The 12,355-nt window shown below is 46.0% G+C and overlaps 1 protein-coding gene across 2 annotated transcripts in view; it reads left to right on the top strand.

Moving 5' to 3' along the window:
• Usp13 (ubiquitin specific peptidase 13) overlaps positions 1–12,355 on the top strand; it is a 105,557-nt gene that overhangs the window by 35,954 nt on the left and 57,248 nt on the right. For both annotated transcript variants that reach the window (XM_051157044.1, XM_051157043.1), the window contains exons 4-5: positions 2,853–2,974; positions 8,353–8,495. In XM_051157044.1, coding sequence (XP_051013001.1) covers positions 2,853–2,974; positions 8,353–8,495 — 265 coding nt within the window. The remainder of the gene's footprint in view (positions 1–2,852; positions 2,975–8,352; positions 8,496–12,355) is intronic.

Raw genomic sequence — 12,355 nt, forward strand, 5'->3', positions numbered from 1 at the left:
CTTCTGAGGTGTTCCCCAAGGCTTGTGGATATGGTGTAAGTGGTTTGTCCAGGGATGAGCTGGCCTCTCTCACTTATTTTCAGTGCCCTGCATAGCCACAGGTCTCTGCATCACCACCACTCACTGGAAAGTGGAGCTTCTCTGACTAAAGCTGAGAGTAGCATTTGTCTATGGGCACAAACATAAGTGTTGTGTCAGGCTAGCTAAATTATAATATTCAGATCTCCCCAACCACACACACACACATACATATATGTAATGGTTTAATATGAATAGCCAGTATGTGTATTGTATTTATATATGTGTATATACATGTCCCCAACCACATATATGTTTTAATATATATATATATATATTTATACAATAATTTCTATAATATAATTTCTATAATGTAATATGTTATATATTTAGTATACTACACACACACACACACACACACACACACACACACACATACATCCAAGTTTATAGGGCCCGGGCATGGATTCCCCACTGTGAAATCGTGGAACCCACCTCTAATCCAGTGAGGCAATGGTTGGTTACTGATATAACAGTAACCCCCCTTTTGATGTTTTAGTTGCTGAGCATTGCATGGTTTTGGTGTCATGGAGCTCTTTGACAGAAATGTTCTGTGTGGCATATGCTGTCACAGAGGCCTCAGGACACTAGCACGTGGGGCCAGGGAGGCGGATAGGACCTGTTCCTGTTCTCTGAGCTTCACGGAAGCATGCGAAAGCCCATCTTCCCCACACTCAGGTGACTCATAGGTGAGGCTTTGCTTCAGAGCTGGACCAGCCCTGGGGTGTGTGTGCAGGCTCCACACGTTATCTGCTGGGACGTTAGCAAAGCCGAGGGGGATGGTGGTGGAGGCAGTCACCTGCAGTGGCTCCAGGCTCTGGAGTAGTTCCCAGATCTGACCCCGGGTTCCTGACGGCCTCGTTCTGTTTAATCTCCTTAACTGTTCACTGGGTACCTCACCCAGAGTTACACACTTAGGAAATGTCAGAGCAGGCTTCTGGCTTCACTTTATTTATTAAGGCGAGGTAACATTTCATGTAGCATTAAGTGCATATGTTTCCTATAGAAAAGAGGTAGGCAGTATCTTGTGTGTATGGAGTCTGTTCCTTTAAAAGCAAGCTCTGTTCCTTTAAACTGCTATGTGCATAATCTGTTAATAGTAAAGGAGCACAGAGTGGAACACCTCATCCCACACACCTGTGTCCTGCACAAGATTAGTATAAAGCTGCCTGTGCCTCGAGGGTCCCTTGGTGTTTATTTTCATTGCTATGCAGAGTAAAACAATTTAAACCTCTACTCTAGGAGTGAACTGACCATCTTTCTCAGTGAACATTAGCTCCAATGTTGTTATAGATGGTGGCACCTCAATCTTTTTGTGACACAGCTAATATCTTTTTTGTTTAAAGCATTCTGTTTACATAAGTATCTTGAGTTGTCTTTAACTAGTAGACTCTCCTTCGAAGCTTTCTTTAGTTGAGTTAGTCATTTGCAACGTTGGGGACTTTAGTGTTTCTGATTCTTAGGATTAGAGTATTTTCATTATATTTGGTTTATATTTTTGCTGTATCTTTTTTTTTTTTTTTTTGCTTAAATAGGTCCAGCTTTTCAGAGTGAAAAGCCCAGCGAAAGGCGCTTGGGTCTCAAGTGCCTGCTGAAGTGTAGCCGGGGACCTTCCTTCTGTCTGTACAGTCCATTTGTCTGGGTGCCTTTGCTTGTGAATGCAGTGTCACATGACTTCACATGACTGTTTTCATCACCATAGTCCCAAACACGTAAATACACAAACATGTCCTAGGACACTGGCACCCTGAGTCAGGGCAAGGCCGTGCTGCCCATGGAAATATTGTGACTACACATTTCCTTGAGCTATCAGCTAACATTTCCCTGAGATGAGCCAAGGACAGAGGGCGCCTGACAGAGGGTGGGCTGGAGCGACCTGTTTCACTCCAGGCCCTGGATTGCTCAAATGATGGATTCCCCCCCGGCTTACAAGACTAACCGCTGTTAGAAATGGGGGGGTGACAGAAAGAAGATAGAGGCGGAAAGGGAGAGGGAGGGAGTGTTCTAAGTAACAGCTGCTGTTTGTTGGAGACTACCTTGTGGTAGGTCTGTTCTGCCATGTCTCATTTCTCTCTTATGTAAGAGGAGTGCTGTCTTCTCTGTGCTGGACATAAGGGAAATACATGGGTTAGAGTTTGAGACTTGCTTAAAGTTGTATTAAATGTGTGGACCAGCGTTAAAGGCAGCTTTACCCACTCTCAGACTCATGTGCTCGGTAAGCTTGCCCAGCAAGAACGGGGACCTGAACTGATCCCCAGACCCCTCTATAATGAGTGTGGTAGTGCATGCTTGCAATAGGCAGATTTCTAGGCCTAGGGCTGGATCAGTGAGCTCCATGCCAGTGAGGGACCCTCTCTTAAAATACAGGATGATGACCCCTGAGGAATGAGACCTGAATTTGACCTTTGACCTTCACACACACACACACACACACACACACACACACACACACACACACACAGCACTTGTTTCTTTTGTTCTGGTAAAATTGTGGCCCTAAACTCACAGTGGAAACATCTATTTTAAAGCTCATGAGTTCAGTTTGTAGCATGTATGTCCATGCTGTGAGGCTTTATGATGTGACCCAGTCATAAACAAATATGCATCACTCAGGAAAGGAGGCAAGGCCTGTTTCTCCTAGTGTGGGGTAGGAACATGGCCGATCCTGCCGGGGCTGGGGCAGGTATCTTAACCTTGTGGATTCCCTGTGAGGGCTGCCTTAGCCTGGGCTACCCTTTCCTCACTTCTTTTCTTTGTTCTTATTTTCTCCTCAGATCTAGATATGGATGACGATTTAAACGGTGACGATTATGAATATGAAGACGAAGCCAAACTTGTTATATTCCCAGACCACTATGAAATAGCCCTTCCAAACATTGAGGAGTTACCAGCCCTGGTTAGTGAGTGTGCGTGTGGCTGCATGTCAAGTGTGTGTGTGTGTGTGTGTGTGTGTGATGTGTGTGGGGTGTGTGTGTGTGTGTGATGTGTGTGTGTTGTGTGTGTGTGATGTGTGTGTTGTGTGTGTTGTGTGTGTGTGATGTGTGTGGGGTGTGTGTGTGTGATGTGTGTGGGGTGTGTGTGTGTGTGTGTGAGTGTGTGATGTGTGTGGGGTGTGTGTGTGTGTGTGTGATGTGTGTGGTGTGTGTGTGTGTGTGATGTGTGTGTTTGTGTGTGTGTTGTGTGTGTGTGTTGTGTTGTGTGTGTGTGTGATGTGTGTGGTGTGTGTGTATGTGTGATGTGTGTGTTTGTGTGTTGTGTGTGTGTGTGTGATGTGTGTGGGGTGTGTGTGTGATGTGTGTGTTGTGTGTGTGTGTGTTGTGTGTGTGTGTGTGGTGTGTGTGTGTGTGTGTGTTGTGTGGGTGGGTGGGTGGGGAAGGGCAGTCCAGAAGACGAAGGGGATAAAATGGAGTAAAAGCTGGGTGGGTGTGGTGGCACAAGCTTATAATCCCAACACTAAAGATGCTGAGGCAGGAGGATCGTGAGATTGAGGCTAGCCTGGGCTAAATAGTGAGTTCAAGGCCACCCAGGGCCACATAGTGAGACCTGTCTCAAAAACCAAAGCAACAAAATAAATAACTAAAGACAAAGTGTGAGTAGGAGTGTCTGTCTCCCGTGAGCTTGCTTGGAGTGGCCTTTCCTTGTTGCTGCTGCCTCCTCCTGCCACCTCTATTTGGCCTTTGTTGCCCATGAGTCTGGGCTCCTCTGGCTAGGCCAGTCTGGGATTGTCAAAGATGGCGCCTCACAGGTGCCGGGGCAGCCCGAGAGGAATGCAGTTGGGTTGGAGGATGACAGTGTGTTTGTGAGGTTTTCACTCTGTCCTCCCATGTATGGTTGTGTTTGAGAAGCTGGGAGAGTTTGCCTGCTGGAACAGCAACAGTGTCGTTATAAAGAGAACCAGCTGTTCTCATCTTGGCCTGGGGAGCAGCGGGGAGACGGATGTCACCTCAGCCTTGCTCCACTGAGAACCAAGATGGCTTTCTCATATTGGTGGCAGTGAGCTCCCCCTCAGAGTCAGGTTCCTGAGGAAGTGGTGCTGGTGTGGTGGGGGTATGGAAGCTGCCTGTTGTGTTTGATTCGGGGTCCTCTGAGGGGTCACAGGGCTTCTGTGACCCAACATGTTTTTCCTGCTTCTTCCCGCTTCCTGCGTGGCCTCCAACACTCTGTCCCTGCTCTTCCTTCGATCCTGTGCATGGATACTCCTGTTTCCTATGGTCTGGTCCCAGATGGCAGTGGGGGCAAGGTGGGTTGAGCTTAGACATGCTAGCTTCCCCCCTCCCTTTAAACTTCACCAGAACCAGAGCCAGGCTTGTGGGTCCCAGAACCTTCTGACAGACCCTGACCACTGAGAACCATCTGCTTAGTCGCTTCTGTTTGTGCTCAGAGGCTCCATGTTCAGAGGGACTAGGTTTATAACATACCCTCCTTTCCTCTGATTTATCATATTGCTGAACTTAAGAGCACGGAAGTGAGTGCTCTGTGCGTGTGTGCGCTGCAGCCCTCCCACCGACTAAGGCATCCTTCTCCATATGAGCTGTTCACTGAGGCAGGTGAGAGGGAATCGCTCTTGCTTTCTCAGATTTCCCACGTTGACTCATATGGCTGTTACCAGGAAAAAGATACATCAGTGCATAAAATGGTCTTCCTCCAGCCAGTCCTTCACCTTAAGTGTACCAGTGCTTGTGTCTCAGGTGCCCAGAGCTCCTGTATTTTATGTGCGTTGGTGGTTTGCCTACATGTATATGTGAGGGTGTCGGACCTCCTAGCACTGGAGTCATGGATGGTTGTGAGCTGCCCTGTGAGTGCTGGGAATTGAACCAGGGTCCTTTGGAAGAGCAGCCAGTGCTCTTCACTGATGAGCCATCTCTCCAGCCCCAAATGTTGAGAATTCTTGACACTCCAGTTCAGTATAATTTTGGTTTTGCTGTGGGAAAGAAGGTAAAGAAGCATATGGCGAATAAATGTCACGAACAGTTTTTATTCACTTACCTTTTTATGCGAAGGTTTTTAATGTGAGAAAAGTAAATAGTAAGGAAAAGTCTCAAACCAGGCATATTTTGAGTCATGCTTTGAATCCAGGACAAGGAGGCCGAAGCCGGAGGATTGCTAGGAATTCACTGCTACATAAGATCCTTTCTCTAAATGGGGCGTGGTGGTGGCGGTGGCAGCACAGAAATTTGAGCTACCCTGTGAATACCCCCAGAGAGGCGGACCACTTCTGAGCGGAGGGGCTCCCAGTAGGACTCCCAGAGCCTGGCATTGGGGTCTTCACCAGAGGTGATCCAGCAACAGTGTGCTCTCACCTGCTCAACAGCCCTGAGTGGAACAGGCTGCCTGTGCCTGCGGATTGCCATGGAAGACGCTCAGCAGATGCTCAGCGTGGCTGATTCCGGGCCGGCGGCGAGGCATTTCGGGACGTGTTAGGAAGAAACACTGCTGTTTGGAATTTGTAACATTCAGCTCACACAGGTGTAAAAATGTCAGGAGCACAGAGGTGACTGTAAGGTGCAGTGAAGCTGTGAGGGAGGAATGGAGTTTGGTTATGTGGCTTTTTCAAGGGGAGTTAGGTTAAGTCAGGTAATATTAATAGGGACTGTTTAGCAGGTATCTATCAAAACGTCTTAATATGTCCTTTTTAAATTTACTTGATATGTATACACACACACACACACACACACACGCGCACACACACACACACACACACACACACACACACACACAAGCGTAGGGCTGGGCTGTGGTTCAGTGGCCCAGTGCTGATTATATTGTGAAACAGCCTTTTGTTTTGTTCTGCTCTGAGACAGGGACTTGTTATGTAGCCTAGGCTGCCCTCCACCCCACCGGCTTCATGACTTCTGAGCTGTGTGCTGGAATATTCCTATCTGTCTTTTCAACCACTTTTAACATCTCTCTGGTGAAAATGTTCCGAGTCCTTTGCTATGTGTGAAAACTGCGCTGTGCCTAAGTCCCCAGAACTCCCTTACATAACCAACGTCTTGTCCTCACTAGCCAGTCTTCATCGCTCCGGCTTGTGCCTCCTCCCAGCTCGTGGTCACCACCTGCAGCTCATGCTAAACTTACTGGGATTAACTTTGTGAGGTTCCAGGTGTGAGGGCGTGTGGTGCTCCTTTTTTTCTGTGCCTGGCTGACTTCACCGGACACCCCCAGCTTCAGATTGATCCATGCTGTTGCAAATGACTGGGGTTCGTTAACTTTCATGCATATCCAGCGTCCCGCTGTTGATAAGCATGACGCTTCCTTTCTGCAGTCACCAGTCGATAGGCACTTAGCTCTTTCTCAGTTCTTGGCTGTCATGAATAGTGCTGTGACAGATATAGGGGTGCTGAGTCTCCTAAAATTGAACTCTCAGGGCCCAGTTTGAAACCGGTTCCAGGGCAGCACTGGATTTGAGGCCTGTGGGATTAAAGGTGGAGTCTAGGATTCCTCACCTTAGTCTACGCTCTGGAGGACATTGCCAGTGTTTTGTGGTGGCCCAGGGGCCTGAGGAAAATTTTGTTGGATGTCTCCAGAAAAGGTACTCAAAGAAAGAAGATTTTTATCTGACTCTTGTTAAGTCAGAGCCCCTGACAATGCGAGGTGTGAGGTGTGGCGAGGAGGAGGATGGGGCATGGTGCAAGCAGCTGGGAAAACATGAAGTGGCAGGTAGCAGAAGGCTGCCCTGAGGACATTGGTTGCTGGGGTGAAATGTTGAGGCTGCAGGGTCCAGGCATGGCATCTGCCAGGTGATGGGAGATGCACTGTGGTGGGTGACAGGACAGCTCACTGTAGGTTATACACACGACAGGGTAAGGGCATCCATTTTGAAAGGTCTAATATCCACACGTGCCTGTCCTGATAGGACTAAGCTTTCTGAGGCCCCCAAAGAAACGTGATTGCCTATCTCACTCAGCATATGATTTCCAGATTTAGTCACATTGCATCATATTATTGGAGTCCCATTTCTTTTTATTGCCAAATCAAATTTCATTGTATGAACTTATTATATTTGGTTTTTCATTCTGCTTATCATTCATTGGCATTTGGTCTGCGTTTGTTCCGTAGCTAAAATGCTATTACAAATGCCTCTTTTTTTTTTTTTAAAGATTTATTTATTTTTTTATTTATTGTATATGAGTGCTTTATCTGCTGAAGAAGGCATCAGATCACATTATAGATGGTTGTGAGCCACCATGTGGTTGCTGGGAATTGAACTCAGGACCTCTGGAAGAGCAGGCAGTGCTCTTAACCACTGAGCCATCTCTCCAGCCCCTACAAATACTTCTTAACCCAGCCACTCGTAATAGAATGTTTTCATGTCTGTTGGATGTCTCCCTAGCTGTAGATCTGCTGTGCCCTGCAGCAATGGTTAAGTACTTTGAAGAACAACTAGACTGTCTTCAAAGTGGCTGCACTATTACTTTCCAGCAGACTTCAAGTTTTTTAAATTTTATTTTATTAATCTATCCAGATTACATCTCAATTGTCATCCCATCACTTGTATCCTCCCATTCCTCCCTCCCTCCCGCTTTCACCCTATTCCCCTCCCCTAAGTCTGTGACCAAGGGGGACCTCCTCCCCCTCCGTATGATCATAGGCTATCAAGTCTCATTTTGGTAGGCTGTTTATTCTTTCTCTGTGTGCCACCAGGCCTCCCCACCCTAAATGTCCCTCAGACTTTAAGTTTTACAGGTGGCTGGAGAACAGCTCACGGCATCAGGCGTGGGAGTTGAGACAAAGCAGAGCACCTGTCTTCCTGTTCTGCTAAGCAGAGGGCACCAAGCAGGACATTGCACATCTGCTTGCGGGGGGTGGGAGGGGAACCCATCTAGCACAGAGACACCCTGGCACATCCTCTGCCAGTGTTGTATCTGCATTAGACCAAGGAGCGGAGCCGTGCTGTGTGTATCCTACTGGAGTGCCCTTGACCCTGTGCCACCTGAGTTGAGGATGTTGAGGGTATCTTGGTACGTGAGGAGGAAACACGGCCCTCAGGCAGGTCCTGTTCCTAACTTGCTCCCTTGCCTTCTCACTTGCTGAGTGGTACGGATTATTCCCTGTGAACTCTTAAGCTTGTGCTGGTGAACGGAATGTACTTCCCGGTTCTCTCGTGTCACCCTCAGAACCCCACACCCTGGGTCAAATCTAGCCAGATTTGAGGGGAACAGACCTCTCTGTGGTGTAACTGGGTCTCCTCAGTGAGCCTGCATTCATTAATAAGCTTCTACATTCACGTCCAGAAGCTGAGGTTTCTGTCTTTCACCCGGCTTTGTCTCACAGGTGACAATTGCTTGCGATGCAGTGCTCAGCTCAAAGTCCCCGTACAGGAAGCAGGATCCCGACACGTGGGAAAATGAGCTGCCAGTGTCGAAGTACGCCAACAACCTCGTCCAACTGGACAACGGTGTCAGGATCCCTCCCAGGTGAGAGACTGCTAGCAAAATAGAAGTTTAGCCACCCCTAACACCAGTCAAAGCAACATCTGATTTTTTACCTTTTCTCTGAATTAGCAGTTTCATATTTTCTTTTTTTTTAGGTTTTATTTTATTTTTTTAATTTTTAATTTTTTAAAATTAATTTATTCTTATTACATCTCAATGGTTATCCCATCCCTTGTATCCTCCCATTCTTCACTCCCTCCCATTTTCCCCTTACTCCCCTCCCCTATGACTGTGACTGAGAGGGACCTCCTCCCCCTTTATATGCTCATAGGGTATCAAGTCTCTTCTTGGTAGCCTGCTCTCCTTCCTCTGAGTGCCACCAGGTCTCCCCATCCAGGGTATATGGTCAAATATGGGACACCAGAGTTTGTGTGAAAGTTATACCCCACTCTCCACTCAACTGTGGTGACTGTCCTGTCCATTGGCTAGATCTGGGTAGGGATTTGAATTTTACGGCCTGTATTGTCCTTGGCTGGTGCCCTAGTTTGAGCAGGACCCCTGGGCAGTTTCATATTTTCTTAACCAATGCCTTTTATTACAAATTCAGTAAAAGCTGCAAATTGTTTATGGAAATAAGCCTGATTCTGAAAGACAAAATCCCTCATGTTTTCTCTCATATGTGGACTTAGATTTAAGTTTACATAAGTGTGTGCACACATATACGCATGCACATGTATATGTGTGTATGTACAGATCAGGAAACTTGAAAGGCCATCGTGACTGCAGGAAGAGATCTTTAGTGATGGAGTGAGACAGAGGGCAATGGGACCCACATGATATGAAAGCAGAGGGAGAGAGCAAGGGGGCATGAGGGAGGCCGTGGAGGAAGACTTATTAGAACAAACTATAGTGAGCCACATGCGTGAAGTGTCACAACGAGACCCACCATTTTGTATGCTAACTTTAACAATTAGTTTACAAAGGAAAGAAAGCAAACCAACAAATCCGAGAGATTAAAAACTTCTCTTTGAACATTTCTGGACTTTTGCAGCAGGTGCAGCTGCACCTGAGCCCAGGCCCTGGCCTGCAGTGAAACTGGTGTTTGCATATGCGTGCAACTCTGCTCAGGGACTTTCTACCTGGCAACATGTGCTAAGCGGTACATGGGATGGTTAGCCATGACATCTGAATAATAATAATAGTAATAATCATAATAATTTATGATGATGATGATGATGATGATGATGATGATGATGATTACCAGCAGCTATGCTACTATTCTGGAACCATTAATTGCCTCTACGTTCTCAGGGGGGGGCAGGCCTCATGAGCGCCTCCCTACTCTATGATGGAATGGGCTCCATCTTGTAGTCACAGCTACTAGGAATTCAAGAGTGCAGTGACTGTGCCAGACCCAGAAGACAGCATTCCACAACACTCCACCTCTCGTGTTCTTTCTGCAGTATTCTGTATAGCCGGGCATTCTACAGTCTCAGAGAAGAGAAACATCATTGACCAAAGCTGACTGTACTAATAATCTACAACCCCAGATGTAAATATAGACAGCTGTTTTACAGGGCCACTGTGCCCATGTGATAGCTTCCAGAGTATGTTGGCTCCCTAATGACAGTCTGAAGACCAGGCCTTTGATGGTCAGGCCTTCCTGGCATTTGGCCAAGTTGGACTACAGCATAGTTTTGTCCACATCAGTTCTACCATGTGTGAGTGGTGCTTTGGGAATGCCTAGGACCCTCCAGGCTATACCCTGCCCAGGAGCCAGGGTCGTGCAAGTGGGAGTGTGGAGGACATGGCCTCTTTCTTGCTCATCATGTCACGTACCAGATTTTTAAAAAAATAACTTTTTATTTTTTTATTAATTTATTCGGATTATATCTCAATTGTTATCCATTCACTTGTATCCTCCCATTCCTCCTTCCCTCCCTCTTTCATCTTATTTTCCTCCCCTAGGTCTGTGACAGAAGAGGATATCCTCCCCCACCATATAGTCATGGCCTATCAGGTCTCATCTTGGTAGCCTGCTTATTCTTTCTTTGAGTGCCACCAGGCCTCCCCACCAAGGGGAAAGTGGTCAAAGATGGGGCACCAGAGTTCATGTCAGAGTCAGTCTCTGCTCTCCACACAGCTGTGGAGAATGTCCTGTCCATTGGCTAGATCTGAGTAGGGGTTCAATGCTTACTGCATGTATTGTCTTTGGTTGGTGCAGTAGTTGCCCCTGGGTCCAGATCTGCCAATCATGTTCTTCTTGTAGGTTTCTAGGACTCTCTGAGTCCTTTTATTTCCCCATTCTCCCATACTTCTCTCACCTAAAGTCCCAATAGGAGGTCCTTGCATCTATCCCAATCTTCTGGGAAGTGAAGACTTTCATGGGACATCCCTTTTGGGCTAGTGTCCAAATATCCCTATTTTCAGATAATATGAGAGTGTACATAAGTGACCCCCAGAATTCCACCAGAGAACTCCTACAGCTGATAAACACCTTCTGCAAAGTGGCTGGATACAAAAGTAACTCAAAAAAAAAAAAAAAAAAAAAAAATCAATAGCCTTCCTGTATACAAATGACAAACATGCTGAGAAAGAAATTAGGGAAACTACACTCTTCACCATAGCCACAAGCAATATAAGATGTCTAGGAACAACTCTAACCAAGCAAGTGAAAGACTTGTTTGAGAAAAATTTCAAATCGCTGAAGAAGATTAATGAAGACATCAGAAGATGGAAAGATCTCCTTTGTTCATGGATCGGGAGAATTAGCATAGTAAAAATGGCCATCTTACCAAAGGCAATTTACAGATTTAATGCAATCCCTATCAAAATACCTACACAATATTTTAAAGACACTGAAAAAACAATTTTCAATTTCACATAGAAAAACAAAAGACCCAGAATAGCCAAAGCAACCCTAAACAGTAAAAGATCCTCCAGAGGAATCTCCATTCCTGATCTCAAGCTGTGCTATAGAGCAACAGTAATTCAAACAGCATGGTACTGGAACAGCAATAGGCTGGTTGACCAATGGAATTGAATTAGAGACACAGAAATAAACCCACACACATTTGGACACTTGATTTTTGACAAAGAAGCCAAATATATTCCATGGAAAAAGGATAACATCTTCAACAAATGGTGCTGGTCTAACTGGATGTCTGCATGTAGGAAGATGCAAGTAGATCCATATTTATCACCATGCACAAAACTCAAGTCCAAGTGGATTAAAGACCTCAACATAAAACCAGACACACTAAACCCATTAGAAGGAAAAGTGGGGAAGAGCCTGGAATTCATTGGCACAGGAGACAACTTCCTGAACAGAACTCCAACAGCCCAGGCTCCAAGGTCAACAATTAATAAATGGGACCTCATGAGGCTGAGAAGCTTCTGTAAGGCAGAAAACACTATCAGCAGAATAAAGCAACAGTCTTCAGACAGGGAAAAGCTCTTCACCAACCCTATATCTGACAAAGGTCTAATATCCAAAATATATAAAGAGCTCAAGAAATTAAACTCCACCAAACCAAATAACCCAATTAAGAAATGGGGCTCTCAACAGAGGAATATCGAATGGCTGAGAAACACTTAAAGAAATGCTCAACGTTTTTAGTCATCAGAGAAATGCAAATCAAAGCAACTCTGAGATTCCATTTTACACCCGTTAGAATGGCTAAGATAAAAAATTTAAGCAACATCACATGCTGGTGAGGATGTGGAGAAAGAGGAACACTCCTTCATTGATGGTGGGAATGCAAACTTGTACAATCACTTTGGAAATCAATCTGGTGCTTTCTCAGAAAACTGGGAATAGGGCTACCTCAAGATCCAGCTATTCCACTCCTTGGAATATACCCAGCAGATGCTTCACCATGCAACAAGGACATATGCTCAAC

Source organism: Acomys russatus, chromosome 15 (genome assembly GCF_903995435.1).
Source record: "Acomys russatus chromosome 15, mAcoRus1.1, whole genome shotgun sequence".
Classification (NCBI taxonomy): Eukaryota; Metazoa; Chordata; class Mammalia; order Rodentia; family Muridae; genus Acomys; species Acomys russatus.